Genomic DNA, 12,073 nt, shown 5'->3' on the forward strand with positions numbered 1-12,073 from the left:
CAAAAATCTCCCCTTGTCTGTCTGCCTCAGTAAGTCCTGAAAACTGATCGTTAGCACGCGCTGATTATTGAATCAGAACTTTTGCATTTCCATCCATATCAGCACAAGCTGCCAAGAGCAGGTTGGTCAATTATTGATTTGGTTTTTGACGTTTTTTTTTTGTCATGACTCAGCTCAACTAAAGCAAGTAATGAGAGCTTTATCCGAAATGTAACTGTATTGTGATTCCTCAAAATTCAAATGTAATCCTGTGTTACCACTTTACTGGGGAAAAAGTAAATGTAATGTAACTAGGGTTAGCATTACCAGAGCTTTTAGACAGTCCTATACATAAAAATGAACAGGGATTAATGGGATTGGGCAGTAAGAGTGCTGTTTATCCTTTAACTACCAATCAAAACGTCTGAATACGTCATATTGGAAGAAACTTTCCATTTTTCAAACCTGCACACATTAATCTGCAGCGCCCAAGCAGAAACGCCTTTTTGTCACAAGGTCTTGCCAAATAATATAATTAGAAATCAACAAAGTCGCCCACACTCGATGGTGGTGGAGTGATAGTGACTGCAGAAGAAACAGCGCTCTGTTAGCAGGATGAAGTTGTAGTATGAAGTATAAAGTTCATGCAAGAAAAGTAGAGTTTGGGTGCAAATGACAGAAATGAGCATATTGTGGTCGTATTGCTACGAGGGTAATGTGCCAGTGTGTGTGTGTGTGTGTGTGTGTGTGTGTGTGTGTGCTGCAGGTTGATTGTTAGGTGTTCCCCAGCAGTGAGAGCCTCTGTCATCACTGTCCAAACGCCTCCTGCCTCTGCATACAAATGTCTCTCTCTCTCTCTCTCTCTCTCTCTCTCTCTCTCTCTCTCTCTCTCTCTCTCTCTCTCTCCCTCTCTCTCTCCCTCTCCAGCAGCTGAATCTCACACTTGTCACACACAGGGCCATCACTCTCTTCCACTCGGCCTCGCCTCTTCTCTCACTCTCTCTCATGGGACGTTGCGGCTCTCCATTTCTTGTTTTTTTTTTTTTTTTTTATTTCATCCGGGACTCACATCTATCTTGTTTTTTTTTTTTTTTTTTTCAGTCTAACAAGGTCAAACTTCCCTTTACCTCTCCTGTCTTTACAGAGTCCCGTTGTTTAAAGGGAGGCTGTGGTGTGTGTAAACGTACAGTATATGTAGGTTAAAGAGCGAGAAACGGGGTGAGTTTAAAGGTTCAGCACTTTGGGGTTTAAAAATGCATTTGCTTTATTCACAGGACAGCCCTAGTTGTTTTAAGTCACTGTCATACTAATGTCATACTAATATTTATCTAATATTTCTCTCGACAAGACTTAGGCCGAATTATGTAATCTGACATATTTTAAAGAGTCGCAGTTTTAACATGAGCTTTGGCTTGTGGATGGATGCTCCCTTCAGTTAATCAAGGCTTTGGTTTATTTTTTGGACCTGAAAATGATTGGATAAATGGACAGAATGCAGAATAAAATACAGGTTTAGTGTTATTTTACCACTGACTCTGTTGGATGCCAGTATGTTACTCAGCAACCTAATACTGTAATGAATCAGGTGTGAGATTGCAGCAATCAATCAGAAAACGAGTTCATTTTGTTACCACCTGTCCTAAATATGAAAATTAATTTGAATCATCCAAAATCGTATCCAGCTCCCGTTCCTTAATTCACAGTCAATGCATCCTCACACAAGGGTTGGTGTTTCCTCATTTGCTCTTTGTTTTTATTTTAAACCGAAAGTCGCTTTTTGCAATTTTAGTGCAAAAATAATAAAAGCAGCTACAAGATCGTAACAGAAATGGGAAGCTTTCCTTGCTCACATTTCGGCCAACCAAGGGTAAAATATGTGTGGTTTGATTTAAAAGAGCCAGTTAAACTCCAAACATTTATTGCATTATTTCCTGGGTACTTAAAAAATGAGTGGAGGCGGTTATCAGTTAAATTTATCATAGTCAAATTGTTATTGTCATACACACACAGTCACTGCTCTGTTGAGAAACACAGTGCAGTGTATCTTTTGATGCCACTGGAATATTTCAGTCATATTTGATTACCAGTTTGGTTGAATTTAAATGCAGTGAGGCCTCCTTCTCTGCTGCAAAGACGCAAACAAAGTTTATGATGGTGGTAATAATAAAAAAATGAAAAATAATAATCATCATTCAGTATCCTCGTTTACCCTCCTCTCCCTTGTCCTCTTCATTCCTCTTCTTTTTGACATCGTCTCACTGTTTCCCTCCTTCCGTCCTATCCATCTCTCTCTGCTCACCACACACACACACACATACACACACATCTCTCCATCTTCCCCTCCATCTCTGTCATAATAAGCAGCGCGCTCACTGCTTCCCCTAGTGGCCACCGTAGGGCACTGTGGCCCGGTTCAGCCGTTGCCAGGGGTGACTGCATCCTGGAGGTTTGGGTTGTCTGGTGGAATCGGATGGCTGCCGTCTCGCACGGATGATTACTGAAGCGCCGCGTTCGCCCTCAGTGTGAGATGTATGGCAGGAAGAAGAAGCACCAAAGTGGGACCAAAATAAAACTGACAGAGAGAGCAACGTTAGACAGAATGGATGGTCGAGAGAGAGAGAGAGAGAGAGAGCGGAGGAAGAAAAGGGCAAAATTTAGACCTTTGCCTCATCCATCTGTGCATAAATACATCCGTCCAGTCATTCCTCCATGTGTCTGAAACTGTATCTGAAACTTTAATGATCCCGCTGGTTAAATGAGGCAGGTTGGGAATGAGCAGGAAATGGCAGGAAATAGGAAATAGTAACAGGAAACAGAGAGAGAATTAAAAATAGAATCAAAAGGAGAGTAGAAATGGATAAATGGAAGGATGAAACAAAAAAGGATTACAGCATTAGGAGCATAAAATAGCATCGGGAGTGGCAGTAAGAACCACTCGAGATGGAGAAAATAATGAACAAAACATTTGCGCAATATGAGATTATACAGAAAACTGAATGAGTGCAGCATGGATACGTTATACCCAATCTATAGGCAATGTGTGGCGAATAAGAAAAATGAGAATGTGATTAGAGACAGCATGTAAAATTACAGTTTATGTTCTGAAAATGCATGTATATCGTATAACATTAAGTGGTCCACAGATGGTCATGCATTTGTGCAGAGAGTGTGTAGGCGTATTATTGTCGGTTTTAAAAAGCTGGACGCCTTATCAAATGTATTTAATTTTCACGTGTCGACGCAGTTTGTACGTTGTTGTTTGATAATCAGAACATATTCATGTGTGTATCTGTTCATCCTGTGGTTGGTTCTGCTGCTGCTTCAGGTTGTTTGGGTGTTTTTTTGCTTAGGTAAAGGGTTTTCAGGGCTGCTTGCATGGCTTTTGGCCGTGGCAGTTAAAAAGCCATTGAGGGAATGAGCAGCCTGGCCGCTTATATTGTAGCTTATAATAAATGACCTCTTACTGGAATTAGCAGCCAACCTGGAGAGTTGGAGCGGAGGGGGGAAGAAGGATGGAGGGGGAAGACATTGCCAAATCTTGACAGTTTAGCCACAACAGTTTTCTGTGTGTTTCTCATCACATTTCAGGTTGGTTTGTTTGGTGACTGCAAATTTGGTTGTTTGGTGATTTGCATATTTAAGTAACACGCAAACAGCTGTTCATATCGAGCGTAAGTTCGTATCAAGTTCATTTGTACAAGTTGACACTTTATGTGTTTTGTATACATCTTAAAAGACTGTACCTTGCCCCTTGTCTAGACCGAAACTGTAGCAGCGAGTACACCGTCTGTGTGTCTAAACATGAGGCGTTCAGGTACAGTGTCGAGTATAGGTCACCTGCATTTTAGACACGTGTAAGTAAAAAAAAGTCTCTGATACACTTCTAGATGTCTACTTAAAAAAAAAAATGACTTTAACCTCTTTGTATTCCAGTCTTAGCCCAGACATCTGTTGCCATTTCAGCCTCTTTCAAACATTTATACTAAAATTGTCCTGTGGGTTCGGTTTCTTGTTGTTCTTGTCTTTTTTCTCAGCTGATAGAGATTCAATCAGTAGAACGTCAGCTCTTCATGCCTCGTCACTTCACGGGCTCGCCGCTTGGTGCATGTCCAACATAGCATCAGCAGAAATATTTGATTAAAGTAGTGCAGTAATCAAAATTGCTGAGGGTTTATTTAATTCAGGAACAATTAGACTTTGATGGTTGACGTGGTGATGGTTTGATGGTTAAATTGTGTGTTTTCCACATTTTTTGAGTCTACAGGACCAACTATTCATCATTATAACATGTCAGGGCCTATAAGAAACAAATATTTCTCACAAGCTCTTTTGGCAAATCTATTCTTTTGTTTATTAAACAAGTGCTGACACTAGTAGCAGTTTTTTTTTTTTTTTTTTTGGCATGAACAAAAATGGCAGTAGGTCATACAATCAGAATTGTCCATAAGTGTTCAAAAAAAAAAGAGAAACATTTAAATTTCATTAAAAATCTGTTAAAATGATTAGAATTAGTGTTTTTTGTAACTGTGCTACAATAAAAGTCCTTGAAATAAAAAAAATAATAATACAAAAACAGTTCAATATCCACAAAAAAACAGGTTCAGATCCATAAGAAGGTCACAACATCTCAGGTTATTGCTTATGATTTCTTAAAATTGTATTACGCCACCTCGCCTCCTCGAATAGCATCCAGCCAGGTCCAAAAAAAAGGGGAAGTCACTCAATTGACTGACATCACATCCTCGAAGGCCAAGTTAGACATGCAGGAGGAATTCAGTGTGATTACAGACCATGAGAATGACCAAACTGAGGTTAAAAAAAAAACGTTTTAAGCAGAATGTGGAGCGGTACGGGTCACAAACGGGTTGGATCAGGTCCAGAACTGATCAAGAAGAAACTGCGATGAACAGGCTGAGTGCAAGGTTGAGCTTTGCGGGTTCGGGTTGGACACAGGTTTGTAAAACTGGACTCATGCAGGACTCTGACTTCCTCCAAGGGCATTTCACAGCCCACTGGTTGAGAAACCCCGGTCTAAATGATCCTCATGTTGGTGATTTAAGTATTAAAGAACAGCTGTCTTCCTATCTCTCTCTTTCGCTGTCTCCCTCTATGTTCAGGCATGTCGTGGATGAGCTCTTACGCTTACTATACACACATCTTGGGGAAATAAATTAATCTTACACATCAAAGCACATACAGTCGTGCTAAAGTGATGTAAGTTTTATATCTTTTTTTTTTTTTTTTGTAAAAATGCAGTTTTATTAACCTAAATCACATAGAGGAACTGCAGCAGGGAAGAGCGTCCTATCACTATTCATGAGATGCCTGAGATTCACACGATTTGCCCGAGTGAAATTCTGGTGTCGGTGGGAAATCTTCTCCGCCCACAGGAAGCGCTAAATCAAAACTTAAGAGTGAAATACAAACTGCTTCCCAAATAGCAGCGAGCAGGTCTCTCTCGCTGTCTTTATTTCTTCTCTCTCGCTCTCTCCTCCGCCCCCTCAGAGCATCCCGTCTCCCTCCCGCTCTCCCTCCTCCTCCTCCTCTCGGACAGCCCCTGTCTTCCGCCCCCGTACGAGACGGAGGATGGAATTTTCCAACCAGTCTCTGGCACACACACACACACACACACACACGCACGCACGCACACACACACACAGCCATCCGAGCAGGAGGTGTGTCTTTGAAGCCAAGTCTTGATAGAGAGGAGGAATGTTGCAGTTGTAGCCAGACCCAACATACTGTACACTATACTGCAAACAAAATTGTAAATCAGTGACATAATCACTCTGGTTGTAAATTTTTTTCTTTTTTTTAAACGCAAATGCAGTTTATAAGTCAGATGCTCAATTTAATCCTGTTTGGTTTTTTTTGTTGTTGTTTGTTTGTTTGTTTTTACGACTCATTGTCTCAAATTAATAATCAAATGGATCACGTTTGGCCGTAGTTTAGGCCGTGTAGCCTGACCTCCGTGTTAAACAACGGAGGTCTGGAGAAGTTTGTGTCAGAAAATGTTAGATAATGAGAACTAGTGGATCCATAGGCAGCTTTTTGGTTGACTCTGAGGTCCAAATTAAGCCGGGTAAATCTGAAAATGCCGTTTTGGTCAAGCAAGTGCAGGCCTACACACAGGTTCTGCACTGCTTCATACCAGACTACAGCTATAGAGCAGACCCCAGGTCAGTATTTTCAAGAAGCTAAGTTTCCCCCGTCCACAACACCGCCGTTTTCAAATTTACACACTTTGGAGAGTGTTTCTCGAAAAGCCCGTAGCCTGGATTGACACTAGATTGATGCTAATTTCTGATTGGTGGAACTGACTGATGACTAGTGCTCCATTGCTTCTGATTGGTGGAATTGGCTGTTGACTGGTGCTCTGTTGCTTCTGATTGGTGGAACTGACTGATGACTAGTGCTCCGTTGCTTCTGATTGGTGGAACTGACTGATGACTAGTGCTCCATTGCTTCTGATTGGTGGAATTGGCTGTTGACTGGTGCTCTGTTGCTTCTGATTGGTGGAACTGACTGATGACTAGTGCTCCGTTGCTTCTGATTGGTGGAACTGACTGATGACTAGTGCTCCGTTGCTTCTGATTGGTGGAACTGACTGATGACTAGTGCTCCATTGCTTCTTGTTGGTGGAGCTGATCGCTGACAAGTGTTCCATCATCTCTGACTGGTGGAACTGACTGTTGATGAGTGCTCTATTGCTTCTGATTGGTGGAAATGAGTGTTGACTAGTGTTCCATCATCTCTGATTGGTGGAACTGACTATTGATGAGTGTTCTATTGCTTCTAATTGGTGTAATTGACAGATGACCACTGTTCCATCTCTTCTGATTGGCGGAATTGACTGTTCGCTAGTGTTCCATCACTTCTGATTGGTGTAATTGACTGTTCACTCATGTTCCATCGCCTCTGATTGGTGGAAATGAGTGTTGACTAGTGTTCCATTGCTTCTAATTGGTGTTAGTGGCTTACTGGGACTTGTACACATGAAATATTAATGTTTTGGCAGCTACTATAGTAAAACTACAGTAGAACCAGGACTGTAGGTGTCACTTGATAACAGTAACTCAAAATCAGAATCACTGTAACTGGTAAATGCAGTATACATAGAAGAACTGATCTTGCTGATGGTGAAGAGATGTTGTGACACAGAATTGGAAATAGCACCATGGCACAGGGACCTAAGATACAGATACAGCACAATGGGACGGTGCAAGACCTGGACTGAAATTAACTAAGCATGTCAGTGTTGTATAGCTGTGTGTGTGTTCAGATGTCATGGCACATAATATGCTTGCAAGTTTTAGCAAATACTGTTTTCACTGAGCATCCCTGGCTGTTGCTGTCTGCTTTCTCTTCTCATTCTCACTCCATCTCTCTCTCTGCAGTATTCTGTCATCGGTGGGATCTCAGTTTGACCTGAGGACACTGCGAGCTGTCAGAGTGCTGCGACCACTGAAACTGGTGTCTGGGATTCCCAGTAAGTACTGTTGTGTGTGTGTGTGTGTGAGTGTGCCTTTGTGTGCACACCACCCTGGTTACTGTGAAGCTACTGCCACACTTGCTGCCACTGAAATTGCACAAGATCCCTTCTCATTTTTCCCCATCACACCACAAACTGACATGAGAGAAAGGGCAGAAATATCTCTTAACCAGTCTGGCACAAGATGTTTTCTCACAACAACCAGTTGCATTCATTGTCTGTGACAAGGGGAACACTGGTTTGCTGAGTCAGATCAATTGGTTGCAGCTTGACTTAGAAGCATTATTGCCAGTCACCAGAAAATAATGAACAGCTTTTGCTAAAAGTTTCTGAATGTTGCAGCAATTTTTGCACAATGGCTACCTCAAATTGCATGTAATAATTAATCATTTTGCAGCTCCACTCTTTGCTTTATATCTAATCTCTACAGAAAAAAATATAAATAGGATTTTCAAGACATGCGGACAATAAAGTCTGCGCTACATGGAGGTTTATGTTGCAACGTTTTATTGCACAAATCAGCTAACATCACCTCTGTGAATATTTGCCCTTCAGTTATTTTTTTATGTGTTACTGTTCTTGTATGGGAACCAGGACTACTACAGTCAGCCTAAATAGACAATAACAATTGTGAGTTTTCAGTGCCACACTCTGAAAATCTTAATACAGCACAGTCAGGAGATTGAGCTCTGGCAATAAAAAATCATGCGTAGTCAAGAGGTAAAGAAGTCATTCCTTGTTGTCCAATTTTTCCCAATGACTAGCATTCTAAAATCAGTATTAAATGAAACGAAAAGATCAAAACTCACAAAGGTGATGCTGCTGGATGTGTTTTATAGCCTGGAACAAAGTGTAGTATATCTCCATGATTCAACACAGCCCTTATTTTTTGGTGAAATGGCGAAAATGCTAAATTCATGGCGTGCAAAATGATAACCTCCACGTCAGTTCTTTATTGATACTGGTGAACCGGCCCAGCTTCCCCTGAGTGTTTGTGTTGCACTTTGTTCCTCCAGGCCTGCAGGTGGTGCTCAAGTCCATCATGAAGGCTATGATCCCCCTGCTGCAGATCGGCCTGCTGCTGTTCGTGGCCATCCTCATGTTCGCCATCATTGGCCTTGAGTTCTACATGGGCAAGTTCCACACCACCTGCTACAACAAAGAAGGTGAGGAGAGGCAGCAGGGCGGCAAACCGAGACCGCTGGCCCGATACAAGTGACTCACTCGCTTTACAGTGATTTTGAAAGGAGTGTAGGGGCTCACAGCAAACACACACTGTTTATGATTAGCAATAAGATTAGACCTTTACTGAACGAAAGCCCTCCTCAGTTTTTGTGTGAAGTTCTCTGTATGTGCTCAAATTAAAACAAGAGAACTTGAATTCTGACTAAGTACTTTTTTTTTTCTTCTGCTAAGCAAAATCTCAGCAGATCTACTTCCACCACTACCACTGATATAGTGATTAATAGTCACATTTTAATTACGGTCACAAGTGTTTTAATTAGTTTGTGCGTTCCACCAGCCACTTGACTGGTAACCCACCACAGATTGGTGGCTGCTGTCTGTTCCAAAAATGAAGTTTAAAATAGTGAAAGTGGCTGGAATGAAGGGGTGTGACGTCCTAATTTTAAAACACCAACTTATCTGCTTTTTCATAGCATATGGCAGAGCGAGGTACTGTATATCCAGTTTGGGCAGTTGAACTGTTAAGTCTGTAGAAGTATTAAAAGTTACGTCCTATAAAAAGTACCACCATATGTTTGAAGTTTTGCATCGTTAAGTGTTTTGTGTCTCAGTGTTGGTAACCTTGGTAAAATGGTGGACCTCTTTGTCTCTCTTTCTCTCTGTCTCTCTCTCTGTCTCTGACCAGGAGAGAGGGTGGATGAATTACCGTGCGGAACAGATTTGCCGTCTCGGTTGTGTCTTAACGGCACAGAATGTAGAGGCGGCTGGCTTGGACCCAATTACGGCATCACCCAGTTCGACAACATCCTGTTCGCCGTTCTCACCGTCTTCCAGTGCATCACCATGGAGGGATGGACAGAGATGCTCTACTATGTACGTTAGCCCAGCCGCCTGCACCCGAACCTTTATTTTATCTCGGAAAAGGGGATTTGGTTTGGTTTTGGTTGCGTTTGATTTATCACGTTTTAAAAGTCCTCCTGTATTGCACAAGAAAACTGACAAAAAGAGTAGCACATGAACAAATAATCAGGATCATTTTACATGTTAAAGGTGTTTTTTCCTTTCATACATGTCTTGATTGTATAAGAATTTCCCAGTTTGGGATCAATAAAGTAAATCTATCTATCTATCTATTGATCATCTTGCGCCCCCAAAAATTATGTCAAGACCCACTTGGGGGTCCCGACCCCCAGTTTGAGAACAGCAGGTTTAGTCTAGTCAAATTGAGTTTGGATTAGTTTAGTTTCGGATTTAATTTAGTTTAGCACAGTTTTGTTTTACTGATGTGTAGTGTGGTTTCATAATGAGTAATACTGTTTGGTGGATAGATAGATAGATAGATAGATAGATGGATGGATAGATGGATAGATAGATAGATAGACTTTATTGATCCCAACCAGGCAAATTCTCGTGTTAAAGCAGAACCAGTAGAAACATATAATAAATAAATAAATAAAATAGAATAAAGACTAAATAAAGTTAAATAAAATAGAATAAAGACTAATACCTTGCAGTGTGTAATGTAGTTTAATATCATTAAAGGGACAGTACATAAAATGTGACCTCTTTGAGTGAACAGTGGGAATTACATCAACACTGACGGCAACCTTCCCCTACGGTGGCCTGAAACTGACACAAACATTAAAGTCGCATTTTCATAAAAAAAAAAAAAAAAAAAAAGACAAGTAATCTAGTGAATTAAAAAAAAGAGAGAATAAAAGTTAAGGCTGATGCAAAATAGTGTAACAGTGGCGCTGCTTTGTAATTTCTTTTTGTAGGCTTGACAGTGAGGCTTTTGAGGCTTTTAAGTCTTTGTGGCTGGAGGTCAAATCGCAGCGCCGTCCTCCTTCACCGAGCTGTTCAAAATGCAAGCAAGTGGAAGATCGGTCGTGTCTGTTTTTGTTCAAAACCGGAGAGTCTGTAAAATGAGCCGGAAATGCAAAATCTCAGCAGCAGGCCAAGCAATCTATCCACAACCTCGTCAACCTCTCACACATATATTATGGACATTTGGTGTAACAGGACAATAACACTTACCTGTATTTCTCCTTTAATTCTAGTGTAGTTTTATGCTTGTGTGGTGTCTTACAGTGCAGCCTTGATACAACAAGAGGCATTAACATTGAAATTTTCACTCTATTTATTTTTCATGTTTTTTTGTTTTGCTTTCGTATCCAGTGATTACAATCAGAGATGGTAACCATGCTTAGTGGTTCATAAAGTTTAATGCACTCACATATTTACTGCATATACAGTATTTTCCTTGTTATTTTTTTAAAATATACATCTAATATATATGTGATATGGGTTCATATGTTTGGTTCCCGTGCTCACAGAGGATCTCCTACTATAAATAACAAAGGAAAAGATTTATTAGCCTATACTCTCTCACAGTTATATAGCTTGTCAAGTCATCTTGGTAATTGAAATCCCTTTTTCCTAGAACGGTTTTTCTATTTCCTGTAATGTATGTTTTATATGTTTCAGTGCTATGAGACCGGGTGAAGCTGAAGGCAGCACACACAGTTGTCTGAATTTTGTTAGAAACACCGTTTAGTTGTCCAAAACCTGTGTTCCATCCTTATCTCCCACTCTTTCACTTCCTTTATCTGTTTGCTCATTTTCTCTCCTTCTCTTTCTGCCTTTGATCCCTCCCCTCCTTCCCCCGTCTCTCTCTCTTCCTCTCTCTATTCTGGTCGGTCTTGCTCTATATTTAACATCTTTTCTGATGGATGGAGGCTGACTTCCACTCTCACACAGGCAGTCAGGAAGAAGCCAATGAAAGTTTAATAGAAAACAGGCTATTTGCACTGTACCCTGCTGTACAAAGCCCGGCACACGGGCCACAGCGGGTGCGTTCAGGTGCACACAGGACTCCAGGTCCCGTGAATAATCAATAGTTCATTTCATACGCGAATCGAATACATATAACATTTCTAGGGGTTGCACATCCGCAGAATGGGCTGCAAAAATTTCCATTAAGGCCTTTGCATGGGTCAAAGTAACATGATCAGTAATCTGATTTTGCATGGATTCCTTTGTGTTATAATATCAGGCCTTTTTTTTTTTTTTTTTTTTTTTTGTTTGACATTTCACAAACAAACACACCATCCGGGTCAGGTTTTAAATAAGAAAATGGGTCACAACTGAGCCATCAGACACACACACACACACACACACACACACTGTCGTCCATCATGTTGCTGCTGAGATGGAGCTACCTCACTAGAGTGCTGCAAGTCTCTGTGCATGCCCTTACCATTGCAAGTGATCATTTTGTTGTGTTTTATTTTAAAGTCTGTTCCTACTGGAGAGTGTCCGACGGCATTTCAGACTCACCAGAATCGCTTATACCATTTGTAGCCATTTGCCAATGATGAAAAACAGGGAACAATAATTCATCTAGGCAGCGATACA

General features: G+C 41.0%; 1 protein-coding gene across 1 annotated transcript in view; it reads left to right on the forward strand.

Moving 5' to 3' along the window:
• Positions 1 to 12,073, forward strand: part of cacna1ab (calcium channel, voltage-dependent, P/Q type, alpha 1A subunit, b) — a 124,281-nt gene that overhangs the window by 18,965 nt on the left and 93,243 nt on the right. Inside the window, 3 exon segments of the mRNA XM_030050031.1 lie at positions 7,377 to 7,468; positions 8,488 to 8,637; positions 9,342 to 9,529. Of these exon segments, the coding sequence (XP_029905891.1) occupies positions 7,377 to 7,468; positions 8,488 to 8,637; positions 9,342 to 9,529 (430 nt within the window).

The sequence above is a fragment of the Myripristis murdjan genome, chromosome 1, assembly GCF_902150065.1.
Source record: "Myripristis murdjan chromosome 1, fMyrMur1.1, whole genome shotgun sequence".
Lineage (NCBI taxonomy): Eukaryota > Metazoa > Chordata > Actinopteri > Holocentriformes > Holocentridae > Myripristis > Myripristis murdjan.